Below are 11154 nucleotides of genomic sequence, written 5' to 3'. Positions count from 1 at the left end.
TCAGGGTGAAGAGGAAGAATATCCTTGACTGGCCAAGTCAATCACCTGATCTCAACCAGATTGAGCTGCATTCCACTTTGCTGAAGACCAGACTAAAGACAGAGATTCCACAACAAGCACGATGTGAAGGCCTGGGAGAGCATCACCAGAGAAGATACAAAGTGTCTGCTGATGTCTATGGCTCAAAGACTTCAGCCAGTCATTCACTGCAAAGGATTTTCCACTAAATATTAAATATGATCATTTTGTTTGATTTCATGTCAATCTGTCTAATTACTTTTAAACCCCTAAACTTTGGGCACTATGTGTTAAAATGGCTATATCTCCCACACAGTTCTTTCTATACTGATGTAAATCTACTCAAATTAAAGCTGAGACTAGGCACTTTAATGTAGTATCCATTATTTTATTTGAAATTGAATGTACAAAGCCTGAAGAACAAAAAATGTGTGACTGACCAAATACTCAATGCTCATCAATCTAACAGTACTTTTGCCATCCTGTTTTTCCATATTGTAATTTTGTCATCTGGTCAATTGTCTACTGTACATACGACTTCTGTCTGTCTTGAAAGAGGGACCCCCTCCTCTGTTGTTTCTTCTATTTTTTCACTGTTTTTTTTTTTTTTGGGGGGGGGGGGGGGGGGGGGGGGTCCTTATTTTCCTTATCCAGATGAAGGGTCTAAGGACAGAGGATGATGTATGCTGTGCAGATTGTGCAGCCCTGTGGCAAATTTGTGATTTTGAGCTATATAAATAAAAATGTAATTTATGTGAAATAAAAGTTAAATGGATAGCAAGTGGTTCCTGTTGGACTGAACAAACAGGCTTTGTTAGAGTACCCAGTAGTGGCTGTTGATGTTATAAACTGTGAGCTGGATATATGGAGCTATGACAAACCAGCAAGTAAAGGATTAGTGCAAATAAAAATTAATAATCTAATCTAATAATCTACATGACCAAGACTACAATATTTAGCACAATAATCATGTCCCTATAATCACATATGACTGACCTGAGACGAGCTGCTTCATCAGGGATACCCAGGCAGATCTCTCTGTCAAAGCGTCCGGCTCTGCGGAGGGCAGGGTCCAGGGAGTCTGGCCTGTTGGTGGCACCAATGACCAGGACCTGAGCTGTCACTGTCAGACTGGTCAAGTCTGTCAGGAGACAAGCAAGAGAAAATGTCAATTCACCTGTGGAAGTCCTCCAGTGAAGGGGTGCTCACATTCTATTTTCTAATTATCTGACAGTCACTTCATCTTTTGCTTAATATGACATATCCATCAGCTCCTTCATCAGTTCAATATAGTGGTATCAGATTCGGTTGGAGTGAGAGTAGCATCTTATTCTGTGTGTTTGAGAATTCAGGACTGCAAGACCTGCAACAGATGTTTGTATTTGCAGGGCATGATTTCATGATTTCAGCTGCAGGCAGGTACAGGATGCCATGCTTGCATGACATACAGTCATGGTGCAGGTTTGATACTGTAGCATTCTGTCTCTATCTGTTTCATGCATGTACTAACTGCATGTGTGCACAGCAGTTTTTTTTTTAATCGATCATAGTTGATAAGAAAGAGAGAGAGAAAGAGAGAGAATTGATGGAAATATCAAACAGAACTTGTCGATAATTCAAATAACCGGCCCAAGGAGACATCTTTTGCCAAAACTGCAACTTGTGGCTCTTTACCGAACTAGTTCAATATGATGGATATACTGTATTGACCATGTAAGGGAATTCTATACTGTATGAATGTGCTGACCATGTAAAGGATTCTTTCCATAGCCTCACCCCTTTATGACCTTCTCGGAATATGTGCCTCTTGTTATGAGCATAAGAAACACAAGGAAGAAGTAAATTTGGAATAGTGAAACATGTCTGTATAGGAATGTAGGGAGTTCAAGAATCCTACAAAAATGAACTGTGTACTTCAGAATATTCAAAGACACTGTATTCAACACACTGTTTTGCTTCCCAGCCGTAATAAATTCTTGGGTAGAACCGAAGTGGGTTTAGTGTTCTTTGTCTTTACAATCATCACAACTGAAGAAAACCCTACAAATATGTGTTGGAACCAATGCTGCATTTTTATTTGGGTGAAGTTATGTATTCATTTGCATTCCAGGCCAGTAGAGGGCAACAATATGGTTATGGTGATGACCCTCATTATTACTTGATATCATGCACCACCTTTGACGGCGAGAGAAACAGTTCTTAGAAGCGAACACTATGGCAACATAAATGTATCCATAAACAGAAAGCCTGTACTTCAAGACAATCACCACACCTTCAGCGCTTCAAGTCAACTCAACAACACCCAGAACAGTCATCTGCTTCAGTTTACTGTCACCATAAAGAACAAACTCCTGCTAATTCATACATCACTGTGCCAGCTGGGTAGCATAGCAGCTGAATGATAGAAATGTTGTTGCCAATTCAGAACTACAATATGTGAAACTAATTCCACTAAAAAGGTATTGAAAAAATATGCAAAAGTAGATCCTGAGAACATTACATCACTCTGATGGCAGTTTATCCTACCATCCATGCAGGTGAGCAGCTGGGCTACAATCCTCCTCTCCATGTCTTTTGAAGCCACCTCTCTCTTAGGGGTGATGGCGTCTATCTCATCTATAAACAGGATACATGGAGCAGAGCTCTGCAAGGGGAGAAAAGAACCAATGATCATGATGATGATCATAATGCAAGTTATAATACAAACTGTATAGTGTATACAGTGCCAGAAGAACATCATTTGAGTATCTGGTAACGTGTGCCCACTACACCTCCTCTAGTCATTAGTCTATAATGAAAAAAACAGAAGAAAAGCACTACTGACCACAGCCGTATCAAACAGCTCCCTGAGCTTCTGTTCAGACTCTCCGGACACTCCAGACACCAGCTCCGGAGCTGATACCTTCAACATGGGCAGCTCCAGCTCCTGAAACACACACATCACTTTATTAACAAGCATACAAAACACACAGAATATTTAATAATGACTCTTGCCCCATCCACTCAAACCTAACTTGAAAAGTGGTAGTTTTTGTGACTGCTTTGGCCCAAACAGTTTCAAATCTACAAACTTAATACACATGAACCAAACAGCCCAACCAAAATATGACTGTAAAGGATTATTTCCCAATCAATCTGCAGTACCTCTCCCAACTTGTCCTCTTTGGTTCAGGTTAGCTACTACATTTGACATTACATTAGACATTACTAGCCCAGTCAAAGGTGTCTGTTCGGAACAGGTCGATTGCTTAGTATTTCTCGAGAACCGCATATTTATGTATCAACTGACAAATGTATCAATTAAAACAATCAGGAATGAATAAATGAAATGGTTTAAGTACAGACAGAAACTTCACCAGTGAGACTAAACAGAGGTTGAAGCATAGAAGCAGTTTACGGCCTTCCATTGGTTGATTCTGCTGTCAATTAAATCTGCACGCCTATTGGCTAGTTTTACTGCCTCCACCTCTGTTTTTTTCTCCTGTATGCACTCGTTCTTCTGTCTCGTGCAGTTTCACTGAGCAGGGTGTGGGTCTTTGTCCCTCTCAGCAAGCCAGAGCCCAGAACAGTGATGTGACAGTGTTTATATCAAACAGCCCCCACTGCACTGACACAGAGTTTGACGGCTCACTGTTCACTTATTCAAAGTTTATTCATAATAAACGTGTGACATGTCCAGATTGCACCAAGTGTGAAGTAGACTGGATGAACGGTTCGAGATATGCAAAGGACACACATACATACATACATACAAACAAACAAACAAACAGGAAGACAGAGATTCCTTGCTATTTAGTTAGATGAACTGCAGTGCTCATTCAAAATGTGTCTGAGACACCCTGCAGTCTTGTACGAACATGCAAAGTTTCATCCATAGTACACAGTTCAATAGTAGAGGTTAAGTCTCTTAAACTTTTTCAACTCATTATCACTACAGATGTAATCCCACCTCCAACCACAGTGTGGGTTGCAATGGCAGAATGGCGCTGTCTGTATTTCAGCCTGTTAACTCCACAGAAGAAGCAGAAGCAATGTTGTTTATGAGGTATTTTTATATATTTCTGAACATGCCTGAGACATCCAGCACTGAGTCTTGAACGTACATGCCAAGTTTCATTCACAGTACACAGTTCAATATCAAAGCTTAAGTCTCTTAAACTTTTTCAAGTCATTAATACTATGGATGTAAACCCATCTTTGACCACAGTGTAGATTGCAATGGCAGAGTGGCGCTGCCTGTATTTCTGCTCATTGACTCCAAAGGCAGAAGAAGTAGAAAATCAATGTTGTTTATGAAGTATTCTTACACACTTCTCGAGAACCGCTCTTCCAAACAACTTCACATTCGACACTGCACTTCCTTAAGTCCCCAGCAATACGTTTGCCAGGTATGAAGTAGATCGGATGAACAGGTCAAGAGATATACAAAGGACAAACTTACATACATTCAGACAGACAGAGATTCCTTGCTTTATATAGAGAGAAGAGAGATAGAGAGATGCAAGCTGTGTAGTACCAGTGATCTACATTGCACTTCAAATCCAACCATACAATCTATGTACATAAAATCACAAGTTCATCTCCACCCATTATATTGCTTGATAATGCTTTACTATGAAACGCATAACTAAACTATTTCCCAGGCATTGTTCACTACTTACCCCAGCCACAGCCTGGGCCAGCAGGGTCTTTCCACAGCCAGGAGGCCCATGCAGGAGAAAGCCCTTTGGAGGAACCATTCCCAGCTGCTGGTACACCTCTGGGTGACGCATGTGGATCAACAGCTTACACACCTCCTACAACAATGTCATATACATTGACCCGGGCAGATGTAATCTCTATGAGCAGTTTCCACTGTAATAGCACATAAATGTTACAATACAAATGTATAATATAACATGCGCTCAACACTGCTAAATCCATTGAGAAGAATTTACAAAGGTGGCTGACAGCAATTCTCACTGCCACCATCCCCTTTTACTATGGAAGACAAATGCAGCAAGAAACAGAGTAGGAAAAGGTACTAACCGTTAACGTTTCTTCATTACCTCCTACATCTTCAAACTTTAGTGTGGGATTCTGCAGCTCTGGTGACTTTGATTTTGCTAAGAAATAATTCACACAGAAAAAATTAATTAGTGTCACAGACATCACAGTCAACTGTGGTAAACTGTATATGTAATTATTATTGACAAGTTACAGACTAAGCTATTAATCAATTAAATTACCTAAATTTTTAAAAAAAAAACATATAAAACAAAATTAACATATTCATCATGAATAAAAATAACTGTTAGTTACCGCCCTACAGGCAATGCTTGACAAACTCAATAAGGATTACATTGTTGTGGTTAAGAATCAATATTTTATAGTTAGACTGGCACTGGTCGTACCTTTCTTGTTCAGAGTGCGAGAATCAGTAGTATCAGTGGAGTTCTTAGTCCTCTTTTTTGACTTTTTGTGAAATTTCTCAGACTCCAGCATGGAAACATCTCTCTGCTGGTGAGAAACATGGCAGTTAGTTATTAGTTGAGCAAAGTAAAAGTCTATAGCAAAGGGTAAAATGGACTGCATTTATATAGCACCTTTCTAGTCTTCTGACCACTCAAAGCTCTTTACACTACATGTCAACATTCACCCATTCACACACACATTCATACCTTGATGGCAGAGGATGCCATGCAAGGTGCCTGCTCATCAGGAAGAGTTGCTAAACATTTACACACACTCACACACCGATGGCACAGCCTTCGGGAGCAATTTGGGGTTCAGTATCTTGCCCAGGGACACTACGACATATATTTTTTAATTTTATTTTATTTAACCTTTATTTTACCAGGTAAGACATTAAGAACAGTTTCTTATTTACAATGATGGCCTGGCAAGTGCCAGAAGACACTTGAAAGGGGGAAGGAAGCAAGGGGACACTGAAGGGTTGGGGTTAGGGAAGGAGCCAGGGATTGAAGTGCCAATCTTCCGATTAGTGGACGACCTTTTCTACCTCCTGAGCCACAGCCACCCAGTTAACTATATGTTAACTTAATCATGCTGACAAGGTGTTTACATATCTGCCTTAAGCTACAGCTGTACAGTAAGACATGTATAGGTGACATATACAGTATCACTGCCAATTAGAAAATGCTCACCTGCTGAATGTCAAGAAATTCCAACATTAGAGACATGTGTTCTTAATCTTACTCCAATTTTTATTTGTTCATGTTGGGTCTCATAAGCTGAACACTTCAGAGACTGTAAGAAACAGCAGGAGTGCTCAAGAAACTCAGTCTCTCCACAGTCTGGTTTTTCGCACCTAAGTGTGAAACCCCACCCATGGACCCAGGTTAATAAAACTAGAGATTCCCGTCTTCTCATTCTCTTTCCCCTCAAGGCTGCTGTTGGAGCAGCTCTCTGGTTTGGCCTGCTCACAGCTGACACACACAGAACTCTTTTCTTTATGGCAGAAGATGCGAGAGCCTGCCTAAGACTCAGTAACTAAGTTATCTAGTGCCAGCAGCTGATTTAACACGCACAGGAGCCAGAAAGCAGAGTTAGCTTGCCGCTAACTCTGTAAGGACTACACAAAGGAGTGACCTGGGCCCTCTGACCTGCACAACTGGAGCACCGATACCCAGCAAGGCTTGCATCCTTCAGCCTTGGAGCCAAACTCCTCTCAGCCTGACTCATCCACAGATTTGCCTACTAAGAGGCAGAACACCACATTAGCATCTCTCTCCCTCCATGGACTCGCTAACCACTAGGCATAGCCTAGTAACTTATAGTGTAGCATAGAAGGGCTAAGCAAGACTGTTTAACTTAATCAATGTACTGTACATGTATTGATTTGGCTAACGTTATTCAATGAACTATTGTTGTGATGTCTTGTTCATGGTCAGATTATTGCATGGCCACACCGCTAAGTTATTGTTAGCATGCTTAACACATGCTACATCCAGTAACTAGGCCTTGCATGCAACTAATCTCTTCCTAACCTGACACCTTTAGCATACACCAATTGGCCTTAAACAGAGAACCACACAGTTAAAAGGTTTAAAACCGAGCTTTGCACTTTGCGTCTGGCAGCACATGTGGTTCAAAACACCACATGGTCTGGCCTTTGTCTCTGTAGTTCTCTCTACACAGACATATTGTCTGCATGCCGTGTGCTCATTCACCAGGTGACTTCAGCTATCTTGCCCCCCCACCCACCCTCTACACACACACACACACACACACACACACACACACACACACACACACACACACACACACACACACACACACACACACTTGTATACAGGTACATTTAGCTAGATTAATATTGTGTGTTTTGCTCTTTTACCTTTTTTTAATAAATGCTTTTGGATATACATGTTGTCTGTTGTCTGTTGCACAAGAATGAGTTTCGCCAACATCTACTCTGCAAAGAACTCCAAAATCCTTCAACCATAACTAGCTATTGATATGGTAATTTTGGTTATAGTTAAGTTAATTATTTATCAGAGTTCCAAATTGATAGCTTAGTAAATATTGAGAATTGGCTATCTTTTTCCCTGACTCCAGGGTGGTGGCCCGTTATTATTAATTCTTATTAATAATTCCTCTATTGATTTTAATAATTAATTATCTTTGATAATCATTAATTATTGCTGATAGCCAAACTTGTAGCCAAGGCCAAACATTTAATAGTGACTCCTATCTGAAATACACCACTGAACATCAATATCCTTCCTCCTTCTTCTGATGAATGACCTGTCAATCATGCATCACAGGCACTGCCCAGAAAAGAGCCTGACCATTACAGATATATCACTATCAGCTTGTCAAGTTTAAAATGTCTTGCTAAGTATGACAATTCTTCAATAAACAATGTCAGGGGATCCTCATGAAAAAAAAAAGTTGAAAAAAAATCAATATAGATCAGAATATCATTGCTATTGGATTATTCTTTTTAACCTTCACATACAAATATTCTTATAACCTCCAAAATTCTATCATGGGACCCACATGCTCGGCTTCCTTCACCTGTATCAAAACAACTTGCAACTGTTCAGATTCAGATGTTTACACCAGGAAATCAAGATGATGAAAATGCAGCAACTAGGTTATTAGTGACATTTCTAAGAATTGAAGGCAAGAGGACCAACACAGTTATTACCTACTTAGTTATAATGTCAGGATGTTAAATGTCCTGACAAACTCCACATGTACATACATACATTTGTTGCTGTAGCTGTAGTTGGCTCCTCTTGACACAGATCGATTAAGATGTTCTTCTCAGGGCCTCTGCCTCTATCAATGAACCAGCCTCCTGTTGAGACCAGCGTCTCTGCACTGGGAGGAGGGTTGGCTGTGCTGGCAGGACTGCAGGCAGCAGGCTGATCTCCCCTGGGTGAGCAGGTGCTGGAGTCAGGGTTTCCCTTCCGGTATAGAGATGTAAGAGAGCTGTTCATGTGGTTGGTGGGCTGGAGATGGCAAAAGGCAGCAACAAGGAATGTTTAGATCTCACTTTTTAAGTGCTGTGCTGATCATTTTGACAAAACAGTCACTAGGAGGAGAGAGTTGTCCACTAATCACAGTGTTTGAGGGTTGATCCCCTGCTGGCAAGACACTGAACGGTCAGGCCAGTGCCCTGCATGGCAGCTCACTGCTGTCTGTGTGTGAGTGTGGCAAAACTGTTTAGTGCTTTGGATAAAAGCATTATATAAATGCAGTCGATTTATGATTTACATTTGAGGAAATGTGCCTGTTTCCCCCAGTTTCTCTGTGCATCCAGTGCCAGAGATAGGACGTGGTAGGGTAGGTGATAGGGTAGAGGACGTGTTAAGCATACCTTAGCACAAATACAAGAAACAGGGGGGAACTGTTAGCCTAGTCCCCTCATATGTTATCATTTAGCAAGCTAGAGGTAAAGGTAGTCACCAATCTATCTTACTGCAGGTCATCTACAGGGTGTAAAAGTCTACATTGTTCTCCTCAGGACTTTTGTTTTGACTCTGGATGTGTCATCCATACCTGGAAAGACCAAAAATTCTCTCCTTTGTTATTTTGTCATCAAAAGGCTTCCACTAGAAAGAATTGTAAATGAACCTAATAAGCTCTTAAAATAGTCACTGAGTTTGTTGTCCCCCCAAGGGTTCACATACTTTTGCTTCACACAAATATATAAGATTGGATAAATTTCCTCAATAAGTAAATGAATAAGTTTCATGTTTTTGTCTCATTTGTTTAATTGAGTTCCCTTTATCTGGGTTTAGGACTTGTTTAAAAATCTGATCTGATGTTTTAGGTCATATTTATGCAGAAATGGAGAAAATTCTAAAGGGTTCACAAACTTTCAAGCAGCACTGTATATATGGTTCTCAAGAAATAATAAGCAATCCGCCCATTCTGAACAGACACGTTTTGAATGGGCACTGCACTAGTAGTAATAATTTCTAGATCATTATTCAATTTTTAATTAAATTTAATTCCTTTTCGTTACTGATACATTTGTCAATTAATACATATATATGTCGTTCCCGAGAAATAATAAGCGATCAGCCCATTCTGAACAGGCACGTTTTGGACGGGCACTGCGCTAGTTCCATTAATTGTCCCAGTAAGCCATTTCAGTGAGTGAGCATGCGCAATATCAGAGCCTGGAACTTAACATTACTAATTCCACCTATGCTTTTCCTGCTTTGACAAGTCTAAATGTCTGCTGTGAAAAGGGTTTATTCCTCGCCAAATTCTGGTGGGTGTGGTCTACTTGCCAAACTGCTATATCTCTTTCATAGTAAATGACATTTATTTGGCAGCCACTCTAACATGTATTTAATGCCACTTAACACATAGTGGGAAAACTGCATGTAAAAAGATTTACAGATTTAACCAGCATCTCTTTTCTTACAATGCTCTCCAGGATGATGTCGTCGCTGTCAGAGGACTCCTCGGAGCTGCTGCTGCCATCACTGAGAACACAAAGGCTTGTATTTAAAAACAAAGTATAGGTTAAGCAGAGAGAATGGCTCAGAGCCCAGAGGTGAAAGATATCATTTTGCTGGTCCAAAACAGGCAGTGATCAGTGTTTCTGTTACCCAGTGTCGTTGTGGCTGTGCTTGGCTCTCTTAGCCAAGTGCTTGTTCTCCAGTTCATTCATCCCAGATTCATTCATGATTGCTTGATACACTAGAAGAGATGCCCTTCCATTAGTGTGACTTTAATGTTTAAAATAATCACTGTTAAAAAACACATTCAAGCAACACAACAGTTATAGAGTAATAATACATCCATCTACTTACCTTTCTCTACTTGAATCCTGAAAGCTGTCTTGTTTCTTCTACCATACTCCATTCTAAAGACACAACATAATACTTATCACCGAATACTTTATGACTTTTCATTAATATGAAATGCACCAGAACCAACACGGTGGGTGATACAGATAAAATCCTCTATCATGGTATATGTCATTTTATATCTCAATATTAACATACAGTACACTCAGTGTCCAGTTTATTAAGTCCACCTAGCTAAAACTAATGCAGTCTAATACAGCAGCTCTGTAATAAACCCTTCATGGAGGTTCTAATGTTCAGTCTGTGTAAAAAATGTTTTACAGGTGTTGACTTTATGCTAATTTTGCAGGCTGTACTTTGTGCTGATGTTTAACTGGATTGTGTTTCACTCCATCAAAAAGAGAAGAACTGAACAGCTTAAAAGAATAATTCTATATATTTTAATAGAAGTGTTGGTATTGAGATATTTGATCTTCTCCTGACTACTACAGTCAGGTTGTGTGTAGGACAGATTGAGCAAAGTTAGTCACCACCTTTGCTTGAGTCTGTTCTGATGAACTTGCCTGTACAGTTTTTGAAGTTCCAGGGCCATGGCTGACAGGTCCACATATTCATTGCTGCTGGACGCCAGATACTGAAAACAAAATTAACAAAATGAAACAGGGTCAAGATGACGGACACTGATATCAGATATTCAGACCCAGTCTCTGATCACATGTTGACTTAAGACCATAAATAACATGAAAACAGAAGAACTGACTCAGGATGTTCTGATGGCAGGACAGTGTTACCGTACTGTCCTGTGACTTACAGTCTGAAGATAAGTGCTGTATAAATTAAGTTTATTGTTGTTGCTATT

At 40.1% G+C, this 11154-nt stretch overlaps 1 protein-coding gene across 3 annotated transcripts in view; it reads right to left on the bottom strand.

Annotated features, from left to right (window-relative positions):
• The window catches only part of nvl (nuclear VCP like), a 316947-nt gene that overhangs the window by 18694 nt on the left and 287099 nt on the right, over positions 1-11154 (bottom strand). For 2 of the 3 annotated variants that reach the window (XM_067609233.1, XM_067609234.1), the window contains 11 exons: positions 10859-10929; positions 10299-10351; positions 10095-10185; positions 9908-9968; positions 8235-8480; positions 5412-5517; positions 5047-5123; positions 4680-4814; positions 2843-2944; positions 2545-2662; positions 1015-1159 (listed from right to left, as the gene is read on the bottom strand). In XM_067609233.1, coding sequence (XP_067465334.1) covers positions 1015-1159; positions 2545-2662; positions 2843-2944; positions 4680-4814; positions 5047-5123; positions 5412-5517; positions 8235-8480; positions 9908-9968; positions 10095-10185; positions 10299-10351; positions 10859-10929 — 1205 coding nt within the window. The remainder of the gene's footprint in view (positions 1-1014; positions 1160-2544; positions 2663-2842; positions 2945-4679; positions 4815-5046; positions 5124-5411; positions 5518-8234; positions 8481-9907; positions 9969-10094; positions 10186-10298; positions 10352-10858; positions 10930-11154) is intronic. The other variant, XM_067609235.1, reaches the window with a different exon arrangement.

Source organism: Thunnus thynnus, chromosome 14, assembly GCF_963924715.1.
Source record: "Thunnus thynnus chromosome 14, fThuThy2.1, whole genome shotgun sequence".
Taxonomy (NCBI): domain Eukaryota; kingdom Metazoa; phylum Chordata; class Actinopteri; order Scombriformes; family Scombridae; genus Thunnus; species Thunnus thynnus.
This window is presented reverse-complemented; position numbering and strand designations above follow the sequence as displayed.